Source organism: Cuculus canorus, chromosome Z (assembly GCF_017976375.1).
Source record: "Cuculus canorus isolate bCucCan1 chromosome Z, bCucCan1.pri, whole genome shotgun sequence".
In the NCBI taxonomy this organism is placed as follows: Eukaryota; Metazoa; Chordata; class Aves; order Cuculiformes; family Cuculidae; genus Cuculus; species Cuculus canorus.
This window is the reverse complement of record NC_071441.1, coordinates 26,319,688-26,332,446: the sequence shown is the minus strand read 5'-3', so window position 1 is coordinate 26,332,446 and position 12,759 is coordinate 26,319,688. Positions and strand designations below refer to the sequence as shown.

General features: G+C 39.2%; 1 protein-coding gene across 4 annotated transcripts in view; it reads right to left on the bottom strand.

Annotated features, from left to right (window-relative positions):
* Positions 1 to 12,759, bottom strand: part of TRPM6 (transient receptor potential cation channel subfamily M member 6) — a 97,580-nt gene that overhangs the window by 43,194 nt on the left and 41,627 nt on the right. For all 4 annotated transcript variants that reach the window (XM_054054061.1, XM_054054062.1, XM_054054060.1 and 1 more), the window contains 5 exons: positions 6,551 to 6,685; positions 5,981 to 6,034; positions 3,465 to 3,605; positions 1,639 to 1,773; positions 738 to 1,018 (listed from right to left, as the gene is read on the bottom strand). In XM_054054061.1, coding sequence (XP_053910036.1) covers positions 738 to 1,018; positions 1,639 to 1,773; positions 3,465 to 3,605; positions 5,981 to 6,034; positions 6,551 to 6,685 — 746 coding nt within the window. The remainder of the gene's footprint in view (positions 1 to 737; positions 1,019 to 1,638; positions 1,774 to 3,464; positions 3,606 to 5,980; positions 6,035 to 6,550; positions 6,686 to 12,759) is intronic.

The following is a 12,759-nucleotide window of genomic DNA, read 5'->3' as shown; positions in this document are numbered from 1 at the left end:
CTTCAACAACAGACTCATCATCACTGTGGGCAAGTACCGAAGGCAGTTGCAAAAGCCTCCTCTTTTATATTGTCTCTCAAGCATATCTGTAGGGAAGACTCCTCAAATAACATACACCTTCCTTTAAATTAAACTTAGGAGCAGCATGCAAAACAAGACAGCACATCTTATTGTACTCTGAACATAAGGCATGATGTCTGCAAAGCATACAACGTCCTTAACAAGAAAAACTGCCAGAAAATACTAATGTGAAACTACAAACTTGAAGAATATTCTTGGTCTACTTCATTTTTTATTCACTTAGTTCAGCACCTGTTTTTCTTTAGGTCTTACACAGAGCAGGAATTAAGCACTGATTTTAGTTTGCTCAGTAATGTGTGTTACAGATTTGAGAAGTCCAACACCTAAGGGCCAAGCTGAACTGGAAGAAAAGTTGTAGGGAAATTTCAATCTTTCACTTGACCATTTAGCAGAGAGTTAGACATGCACTACTTACCTATATTTTAATTTTCAAATATTCAACTATGTTCACTAGCTTTCCTTTAGCTCTTGATCAGACCTCACACCAATGCACAGCTCCATTATTTAATATGAATTTGGTCAGCCAAATGCATTTCTTTTATACTCCATAGTCCATGGCACCACTAACCTTGCAAACTCTCAGTAGATTAGGAAAATATCTAATCATTCTAAGCACTGCAGAACTTTATTAACTGAAGTGAAGAGAGAACTCATACTTTGAGTACTTCTTGAGTTCTTCTGAAGTGTCATCCACCATGTTACTCTGTTTAGCTTCATGTGCCATTGCCCTGTAGAGTTTACAAGCCACAACCGCTTTGACCATGGCTTCTTCTCCATGCTGCCAGAAGAACATTGCCATCTTCTGCCTTTTCATTAATACTGCCCAAACCAGGAGGTCATTATAGGGGTAGATAAAGCCAGATGACTCATAGTTCTCAGCAAAGTTTAAATCCTCTTTTGTTTTCTTCTTATACTTATGGAAAGCAGTGGATCTTTCCTATAAATTTGATTATCATGAAAAAAAAAGAAAATCTTGATGAATGGTTGACGTTCAGAATCATGCAAATAAAACTGCATATAAATCTGAACAGCAAGTAGCAAACTATATGACATTCATATACATTTAAATCATAAACCACAGCAGTGATCTTTGCTCTTTTATCATCCTTTCTTTGAAAGAAAATACTCTATCATCATCATCTTCCAGGTATCAGAACTTTATGTCTTCTTAGCAAGCTTACTGCTTCTACTTTAATAAACAATCATAAGAAAACATTGGGAAAGTCGGAGAATTCCTGCTGTTGCTTCCAAATAAGAAGAGTTTTCATCCATGCTTGATGTTCAGAAATTTGGTGACGTATTTCAGTGAACAGAATTCCTTAGCAATACATGTAGGAAGTTAAAAAGTATCACAGAAAGAGTCTAAGCTTAACTTCAACACTAAAATTGCAAGATCTGTGCTTCATGAGCAGTGAGAAGTAAAACATTGCTTCCACTGAAATTTAAGTGGAACTATGATAACTAACAGCCTGACCAACATATGTCTAAAATGTCTCAGAAAAATGATTAGCAGCCTCATATATCCTAAGCAAAACCTAGAATAAGCAACTATATTACCTTGTATTTGTAAGGCTGTGCTGTTCTGAAGAACTGAGAATGCAAAGTATTTTCAGCAGATCCCATTCTGCTATTTGTTTGATTACTCTGATGAAGGGAATGAGACAGGCTCTGAGAAAAGCTGGAGAGCACTCTCTAGATCCAAAGGCATACCATAAAACACAAGAAGAAAAATGCAAATTACAGATGAAGTTTGCCTGTGCTCACCTCTGATTGCAATGACACCTGTAGAAACTGATGTTATTCAAAGACTAGTGAGTCAGTAATCAGTATAACTACCACTGGAGCTTATACCATCAAGGAAAAAGCAGCCTGTTTCACATCTAATTTAAAAAAACGTATATTTTTCTGAATCTCTAAATTCAAAATACTGATTCCCCCAAGAGCATTCACCAATTGCAACAGCAATAGGGCTCACACCAGATTGGAATCACTCAATCCGGAAGGTTTTCCGAGTGCCTACCACTAGAAAAAGTGCCATAAGCCCTTTAAAACACAGAAGTTCTCAAAAGTTTTTGCTGACCATTTTCTCTGAAGGATGTATGTCTAGCATCCCTAGGCATTTTGTTCAGTGTTGACCGAGAGGGAAGAGAGTGTTACCAGCTGGATCACTAATGTTTTTCCTAGTTATACGATCATGTAGTTTCCCCCATCCCTGTTAAGGTCATAAAGATAGAGTGAAGAGTGGTACCACTGCTCAAAGATCCCTTTTTAAGAGCTGCATTAAGGCAATGACACACAGGAAGCTATGTCTCTGTGTTCTATTCACTCCAAATAACAGTTTTCATTATTTCTTCTCATCTTCACTGACCACCTCAAGGTTCTTCTTTTAGTCATGAAACAGCAAATCAGGATGAGATGGTTTTGTTGTTTGTTTTTTACCATATGGAAGAACTTTAATCAAAGTCCATTTGTACTTCAAAACTGGGGAGAATCCTATGCAATGAATCTGCTTCTTCTGTGCTGTTGGGAATGATATTCAGCTAACTAATTAAGAAATTATTTTCAAGTTACTGGCTTTGGAAAGTCAATGGGAAAAATGAATGTGCTAGTATATTTGTACACTGTTGTTCTGAGGTAGTTTGTTTGCTTGTAGAGGTGATGTTACTGACATGCAGACATAGCACACTGCTAAGCCATACAGTGAAACACCTCAAGCGTCTAGAAGGTGCAGAACAGCACGTGTCCAAACACAACTCTCTGCCTGCACAAAGTCACTGCACTGCAGGTGCAGCCTGGCACATCCAGCATGAGACTTCTTCTGTGATGACCAGTGCATCACGGAAAAAAACTCACTGGTCTGTGCAGCAGTACATGCCACCAGCACTGAGCTGCTTCTAAAAGGTAAGATATTCGCTCCAAATTTGAGTCAGAAATCTCCATGTTGCTCTTTACCATGCCATGCTGACATGCTCTAAGTCTAGTTCAATATCTATTGAATTCAGTAGTTCTGTGATGTCGTTCAAGCTGCAAGAGCAGAAACGTGCAACTAAAGGAAAAATGGTGGTTAGTACAGCCTTGTTGATGCTTATTGATGGATGACAGACAAAGACCATAACCAGGCTAGTGGACACAAAGGTAAATTTACTGAGCTAAAAGGTAATTTAACAATCACCAATGGTCTTGGGGGGCAGGAAGTAGTCTGAGGAGTGATTTGCCTTTTATTTTCAACCACCACAGAGCTGGCAAAGAGATTCATAAAGCAGACAATGGCATGGATTTAACTGATACTATTCAGACAAACCACAATGACAACTTGAGCTATTTTCATAGGTCACTGTTTGGCTTTTCTTGGTCACCAGTGGTAGCCATTTCACCGAAGTTACCTTGTGTTTTCTGTAGAGATCATTGTAGAGAATTCGGAAATGCTTCCTTGTGTAGCTGCTCCGATAAGCACCACCAAGGAGGTACTCTATCACCAGCCCAATATCAAGCAGTGATATCTTGTAATCCAAGGAAAGGGTACTCTGAAACACCAAATGTTACAACCATTTCACGATGCTATTATACGCAACATTCATCCATGTCAGAGCCCTACTAGTATGAGGGACACCTGGAAGAAGGTGCAACGTCCTGAATCTGTCAGGGAAGTGTACACTTTCATTAGGCATATGAAACTCCCCTAGGAAGGACAACACAGGCACATCAGCATTTTCAGCTTTAAAGTGTGATGTCTACAGTCCACTGCACCCACATCACACAGGGATGTATACTGCACTATTTACAAGACTAGCTGGATTCAATAGTGAGGGAAATGGTTATTCATGTTAATCACCAACAGCCAGAAAATTATAAAAGTCATCTTCTCATAATAACAGAAAACTAACATGGTACGATTTGCTCATTAAACAAGTTCATTAATTAAAACTGAAGAAGTGGATGAAGCATATAATTAACGTTGTAGAGTATTCCTGGAGACTGGTAATTTCTTGTAAAAGCTGAAGACTTTCATGACAACTACTTCAGCAGCTGCACATGCAGTAACTGTACCTTCTCAGTCTCACATCACTTCTGTTTAAAGCACCACCACTTACCAGTTTACCTCCACTGTCCTTCCAAGACACAAGGTTTGTGACAAATTCTCTGAAGAACAGATTATTGGTAAAACCTTAAACCAGAACTCTCAGAAGTGAAAAATGGGCTTATACATAGATGAGATCAGAGGTGTTATATATCCCTAGCAGTAGATGCCTTTCTGACTGTGAAATTAGTTTTCTTCATTACACTGAGGGTTTTTTTCAGTAGACTTTAGTGGCAAGACTCAGTACAGCCAAGTAAGTTCACCTAGCACTCTGGGACAAAAGCATGTCTCATAGGATATAGCTTTCCAGCCGTCATTGAGTTAGGCAAGTATTTCTGACTTCCTATATTTATAGACACTTCTCTGCACTAAAAAGCATATTTCATGCTATAGGGAGAGATTGCAATGTATGTCCACCCAAATGTAGCAGCACTAAAGCTGGTCACACTGTAGTGACACTATAGTCTGAAATACGTGTCTAAACCACTGTGGTGACTGTCTCAGCTACAGTGTTATCATCTTCAACAAAACTTAAAAAAAAGTTGCAAAAAGTGTGCAACTGCACAACCCATTCACAGAGCACTTACGCATACTTACAGAAACTCAGGTGAAAAATGCTTTTCAGGATTTAGGTCTGTTTGCAGGTGCCAGGTGAGTTTAGCTTACCCAATGACACAGAAAGTTTTGAAATTGTGCAACCGCTTTCTATCTAACACGCTATTCCATTTCAAATGCCAAAAGCTTTCCTTTAGATCATGACCTGAGTTTTTCCCAGTGTCCTGAGATGTAACCAGGCCACTGGTTTTAGGAGGGTGTCATGTAAAGGAGCAAATCAAATCAGTATCAGTAAGAAAGACAGATATATCAGCATATATCAGCAGTTCAGCGTATTTTCAACACTGAGATCTTCCAGATCTATCACATAAATTGAATTTAAAATATGTCCATCAGTATGGGAAAACACAGAAAAAAGCTTGCTATGGAGATCAGAATATCCTGCACCTGTCTACAGAATCATCAATGGGATTGACACGAAACTCATACACCATAAGAAAATCGTAACAGAAATCCCACTACTTGAGACCACAAAATGCTGCAAACAGTCAGCCTTACGATTTTATTTTATCTTAGCATTCATACCCTGAAAAGAATTAGCCCATTCATCTAGTTTTGGATCTAGGCATCTTCCGCAGTGGAGACTAGACACAGAAACAATAGCTCATCCCTTCCTAGCTAAGCAGTGCTGTGAGGTACAATAAATAATACAAACAGGAAATAAATCAACCGTGTAGCTAAACAGCAAGGCTGATACTAAACCAGTATTGGAGCCAGCCCTCCATGCAGTAGTCACCCACTGCCACCTTCTGTTCTCCCAGGCAATGCAGCACATTAAAATATTATGTCTTTTCACAGTATCTTTTTGTTACTGCTCAATAATGAAAGACTTTTTTAGCTTTGAGGTTAAAAAGAAAACCTTAAAGCAATGAGCATAATTATTCCACTAATTCACTAAGTCTTTTGTACAATCACTTCTTAATATCACTTCAGTAACTTGAGAAAGAAAGTTTGATCTACATGAACTGCTGGGCTTTGAAATTAAGGTACAGGACTCTTGGGAGCATTCAGTTGTAGTATGCTAGTTAATTACTTAGGGGGATTAGTGGGAGGAAGATAAAACCATTTAGCAGATATAGCAGCTTAGTAATGAATCTATCATTTCTATTCCTAAAATTTCCCTATGTTATCTAACAGCAGTCTGTCAGTGGATATGAAAGTTCTAAGCTACCACTTCCGCTCCCCAATCTTTCCTATGTCCCTTACCTGTTTCACATCGCGAACTAGGTGATGCAAAAGTAGATTTGATGGCCCTTGTTTCTGCAGTGTGAAAAAAAAGACAGTAAGCAAACGTCACTCTACTTTAGAAAAATCAATAGAGTAAAAGAAAGAAGCTAAAATAAGAACAAACTACTGTGATTTAAACTCTCTCCAAAAACCTCTTCAAAAACATTTCAGCGCCAACCTGCAACTCCTCCACTATCTTAAATCTTGACATATGCTGGAAAAAAAGCTATTATCATTTTGGTTAAACAACATATAATTTTCAATAAGACAAGTATGTATCATATACCAGATTAAAATCAGAAATTTTTTCTTATGAGGTTCATGTGAGTACTTACTCTGGTTCAGGTCAATTAATCAAAAATAAAAAGTTGGTATATCAATCCAAAAATTCAACACTACAATATCAAACATTATCAAAACCCATTAATTTTCTTTTTTTTTTTCAAAAATCCTTTATAAAAACGTGGCCTAATTATCAAATCTCTTAAGCAAAACAGTATTCTCTCTAGTCTTTCTTATCTAAAGTTGTACACTGGGACAAATACTTACTGTATTGTAGAGTTCTTCCAAACGAGATATGGTAAGAAAACGGTGCACATTCACACCATGCTCTATTAACAGCTTCACAAAATCCACACGGTCCATCACTAAAGCATTCAGCATTGCCTGTTCCAAGGCACCAACCTTCAGATGGGCAGAGACGAAGGAAAAGTTTAGAAAATTATTATCTTCCTTAGGAAAGAAATAAAATATTCCTAAATGCTAGGAATTTATCTATCATAATGATTTGTCTTCATGTATGTTCACTCAAAGTGCATAGTATGGCAGAAAATTATGTTGGAGCAAGAATCAGCCTAAAAAATCCAACAGCCAGGAGGAGTAAAACTCAGTGTCCATAAACCCAGCATTCATAGACACTTCTACAATTTTAACTTTAAAACCATATTCTGCTAATACATTTCATACTCATTAATTCACTTTGGAAGCTAATGTATGATAATACATCAGGTGGAGGGAAGCTTCTTTTTTGACATATGACAGAGGTACTGTGTTTCAAGATCCCTCTATAGAACCTGGAGATTTTTAAGGTGGACTTCTTTTCAAACACGAGACATAGCCTCAGGCAGGATAAACACGAAGCAGAATTCTACCTACAACAGTGTTCAAATGGTGAAATCACTCTAATCATGGCACTTTCTCAGCGCTTTCCAGGATTTCTACATGCAAAATAACAAAAGACTTGGACATTCAAGGTTCATGTAAATTCTTATAAAGAATTTCTAGAGAACACATTTGCACAGAAAATGCAGTAGGGGGAAGCAGAACAAGGACACTGGCACACAGACAAGGCAGATGCTAGTGCTAATTTGGCATATGAAGTTAATCCTTTCCACATATATATTTACATTTGGAGGAAGTGATATTAAAACATGACCAATAAATTTTACAGAATGGGCACATATGAAAACTTGAGCACTATTCCTGAATTACTGGTGTTTCTTTCAGAAATGTCTCAAACTGACCATTCTTGTACTAAATTTCCTCGAGCAGTCATTCCTTGAGCTGGCAGTGTGTCTAAAGAGGTTTAGACAGCTGTCTGGTAACTGCTAGAATGACATTCTTTGTTTTAAAGTCCATTTGAGACAAAGCTGACATTTAAGCAGAAACATAATCACAGCTCATTACAATCTTTACCTTCTGAACTTTTAGGATCAGAGTTCTAAAAAGGAATGGCCACAATCTGTGCATAATTTTGCATGCTTCCTTAAAACACCTAAACAGACAGAAAACTACTAAGATTGCATGGACAATCACCCCAAAACTGCTGCTTAAATATTTAATTCAAATTTTGAACACACAACCCCAATAATCATGCACAAACTGTAGGTGCTGACAATTACAGATTTGGCACACCCTGACAGAAGAGTCTCTTTAATTAAGAAAGCAACTAAGTCAAACGCAAACTTCAAAACTGTGCTTGTGCATTTTCTTGTTATTTTTCTCCTTTACAATGCATGGAGAAAACATTGTTATTTAAGATTTTTTCCTGTTTAGTTGAAAGAAAAACTTTCAGGAACACATGTCATTCTAATTTTTGCTTAGAGAAGAAGCAACACATGTAAGGCTTGTTTATTACAATTTCTTTATATCCTGCTTGGAGGGGAAAAATACTCATTATTTTACACTGACTTTTTATTCAAAATGGTGCTGAATAATTGCACTGAAATAGGTATGAACAGTTACATAGATCTTTTTCAAATATATCAGAAGCAAAGGAGTCAGAGTAGGGTGACTACTGGTGAACCTTTATAGCCAGAGGATGATCAAGGTATAAACGAAATACGCAAGGAGATAAGGCTATTGCAGAAATGGTAAATTAATTCATTGCCTCACTGCTCACTAGAGAACATGTTAGGAAAGGTCCTAACATGCTCTTTATGGCAAACAAATCTGAGGAACTGTGTCAAATTGAAGTGTCAGTAGAAAAGGTTATAGAAGTCATCCATGAAGTGGTAGCAAATTGACAGGACCAGATGCTACTCACCTAAGAGTTCCCACAGAACAGAAATATAGCTGGAATCAGCACCTCTAACAGCAGAATGGAAAATGGTAGAAAATATGCCAGTTGTTAAAAAAGACAAAGGAGTTTTTAAAGTATGGCATATCAATACCATTACAACTTTGTAAGGAGAAATATAACGAAACTATTACAAGGAAAAACAATAGCAACATGAGTAAATACACTAGAGTAAGAGGGAGGAAGGCAGTTGAGTGAAGCTGGAACTCTACAGACAATAAGGATAAGGCTGTAGAATTGATATAGCACATTTACATTCACACAGAAGCTTTTGATGATGGCTTTCTTGAAGGGCTTCTAAAAAAATAAGTTGTCACAAGCCAAAAAGTCCTCCAATTGTTTAATAACTGATCAAACAATAGGAAAGAAGATTACTAATAGTGCTGAGAGACTAAGAAAATCCCACACATTGAATTTTCACTGGACAATATTTGCTGATGATACAAAAATGATTCATCACCACAGACCCAATTGGAAATAGATGCAGAAAAAGCTAGCCAGCCAAAAAAAGCAGGGGAAATTCAATACTGGTAAATGTGAAATAATGTACATACAACCCTACCTGTGCATCAATCTTGAAATTAACTCAGAAAAATAGTTAGTAGGCACATCTTACAAACGCATGAATGTAAGTTGGATATAAGTTGGAAATAAGTAAAAAATGCAAACAGAGTGTTAGGATTTATATTTAAATGAATACAGAATAACGTGTAAAATATTAGTATTTCATTAACTATCTTAATGAAAAGAAACAGATCTTGAATACTGGGTACAATGCTGGACTGTCCATCCCAAAAAGACTTTATGATCTGAAAAAAGTACGCAGTACAGAAGTTTGTCAGAACTATGGAAAAACTGAACCTTGGGAAAGCCAGGAGTAAAGCTGGGGAACACTATGCAATAGCTCTTTACAATCCTCTGTGAAAATTCAGTGGGGACTAAGAAAAAGTTATTGATTATTTCTCTTACACAGAGAATCATAGAAGCATTTAGTTTGGAAGAGTTCTTCAAGATCACGGAATGCAACTGTAAACCTAACTCTACGAAGTCTACCACTAAACCATGTCCCTGAGCACCACATCTGCATGTCTTTTAAACACCTCCAGGGATGACAGCTCAGCCATTACTCTGAAAAGCTTGTTTCAATGCTTAATTACCCTTTTGGTGCAGACATTTTTCGTAACACTCAAGCTCAAGCCTCCCCCTAAACCAACCTGAGGCTTCTTCCTCTTGTCCTATCACTTGCTACTTGGAAAAAGAGACTAACACCCATTTCACTACAACGTTTTAGAAGGTTGTAGAGTGAAAGGTCTCCCCTGAGCCTTTTTTTTCCCCACAAAAGAACACAAGGCATCAAATGAAAATACAGGTAGAAAACAGCTACTGAATTTTAACACTGTCACTTTAAGATCTCTTTTTTACTCAAGGTGAGGGTCTGGGGAGGGGAGGTTCTGGGAGGGGAGGGTCTGGGGGAGGGGAGAGGAGAGGAGAGGAGAGGAGAGGAGAGGAGAGGAGAGGAGAGGAGAGGAGAGGAGAGGAGAGGAGAGGAGAGGAGAGGAGAGGAGAGGAGAGGAGAGGAGAGGAGAGGAGAGGAGAGGAGAGGAGAGGAGAGGAGAGGAGAGGAGAGGAGAGGAGAGGAGAGGAGAGGAGAGGAGAGGAGAGGAGAGGAGAGGAGAGGAGAGGAGAGGAGAGGAGAGGAGAGGAGAGGAGAGGAGAGGAGAGGAGAGGAGAGGAGAGGAGAGGAGAGGAGAGGAGAGGAGAGGAGAGGAGAGGAGAGGAGAGGAGAGGAGAGGAGAGGAGAGGAGAGGAGAGGAGAGGAGAGGAGAGGAGAGGAGAGGAGAGGAGAGGAGAGGAGAGGAGAGGAGAGGAGAGGAGAGGAGAGGAGAGGAGAGGAGAGGAGAGGAGAGGAGAGGAGAGGAGAGGAGCAGAATCACCACCCTTGACCTGCTGGTCACACTTCTTTTGATGCAGCCCAGGATATGGTTGGACTTCTGGGTTGCAAGCATGCATTGCTGTCTCACGTTGAGCTTCTCATCAATCAGGATCCCCAAGTCCTTCTCCGCAGGCCTGCTCTCAATTCACTTATCAATCAGCCTGTATTGAAACTGTGGATTGCTCTGACCCGGGTGTAGGACTTTACACTTGGCCTCCTTGAACGTCATGAGGTTCACACAGGCCCCCTTCTCCAGTTCATCCAGCTGCGTCTGGATGACATCTCATCCTTCTGCTGTGGCAACTGCTCCACTCAGCTTGGAGTCATCTGCAAACTTGTTGAGGGTGCACTCGATCTCACTGTCTATATCATCAATGAAAACATTAAACAGCACTGGTCCCAGTACAGATCCCCAAGGGACACCACTTCTCATGGATCTCCATCTGGAAATCAAGTCGTAGACCACTACTCTCTGAATGTGACCATCCAGCCAATTTCTTATGCACCAAACAGTCCACCTATCAAATCCATCTCTCATCAATTTAGAGAGAATGATGTGGGAGACCGTGTCAAAGGCTTTACAGAAGTCCAGATAAATTGCATTCATTGCTTTCCCCATGTTCACTGCTGTGGTCACACCATCATAGAAAGCCACCAGGTTGGTCATACAGGACTTGACCTTGGTGAAGCCATGCTGGCTGCCACTGATCACCTCCCTGTCCTCCATGCGCTTTAGGTTCAACAAGGCTGAGTGTTGAGTCCTGCATTTGGGTCACAACAACCCCATGCAACACTACAGACTTGGGAAAGAGTGGCTGGAAAGCTGCCCAGTGGAAAAAGACTTGCCTGTGCTGGGTAACAGCTGGCTGAACATCAGCTAGCAGTGTGTCTAGGTGGCCAGAAAGGCCTATAGTATCCTGGCTTGTATCAGAAACAGTGTGGCCACTATGTTTAGGGGAGTGATTGCTCTCCTGACTCAAAACTGGCGAGGCTGCACCTCTAATCCTGTGTTCAGTTTTGGGCCACTCTGTATAAGAAATATATTGAGCTGCTGGAATGTTTTCGAAGAAGAGCAACAAAGCTAGTGAAGGGTCTAGAGAACAAATACTATGAGGAGCAACTGAGAGAACTGGGGTTGCTTAACCTGGAGAAAAGGAGGCTTGGGGAAGACCTTACCACTCTCTACAACTACCCTGTAGTGAGGTGGGTGTCAGTCTCTTTTCCCAAGTAGCAGGTGACACAACAAGAGGAAATGGGTTCAAGTTGCATTGAGTATTAGGAAAAACGTTTTCTCCAAAAGCGTAATCGAGCATTGGAACAGGCTGCCCGGGGAAACGGTTGAGTTGCCATCCCTGGAGGTATGTAAAAGAAATGTAGATGTGGTGCTTAGGGACGTGGTATAGTAATGGACTTGGTATTGTTAGGTTTACAACTGGACTCGATCTTAAAGATCTTTGCCAACCTAAACGTTTCTATGAATCTATCCTATGGCTGTATAATCTTATTGTTATATTATTTATACTAATTCAGTAGTTAAAGCAACTTTCAACTGCCACACTTCACATTTAAATGCAAAAGAGTAATGCAGACTCACAGAGCTTGGCAACATGTATCTTCAGTGATAAAAATGGCAAAAGTATAACGCTTTTCTTTTACTTCAGCAATATAGAATTTCAAGCAGTAAGAGAAATGGTGTTCCCCTTTCTTTAATGACTTACAAAGATGTGCTTCAATAAAAGTTATCAACAGTTCACAAATATAAAAATTAACACGCTATAAAAAATGAAGGATAGCATTGGGAAAAAATGCATTTTCTTCACAGAGTCAAAACACAATGGGATATTGAAAAAAATCATAAAGGCAAAAATATACAAATGCTGTGTACAAACACACCTTTTCCATATTCCATAAAAATCTATTGGACAAAAACACTTCTAACATTATACAAACACTCAAAAGTTATCAGACAATTCACCTCAATGAATAATGCTACAATTATTCATTGTTCAGTCATACACTGTGTTTCCCCAGAGGGCTTAGTCTTACTCAGTTCAGAGTGAATGATGATCCCTTAGCAGGGAGCTATTGCACATTTTGTTCTAACTTTATTGTTCCAGGCTTGGCACATCCCTTATTATTCACACACAATTCAAATCTTGAAAATGAAACTCGCAATTTCCTTCTTTGTCTTTCAGTGGGCGCTCAATACCATTTATTTTTATCACATTTTGTGCAAGAACATGATGT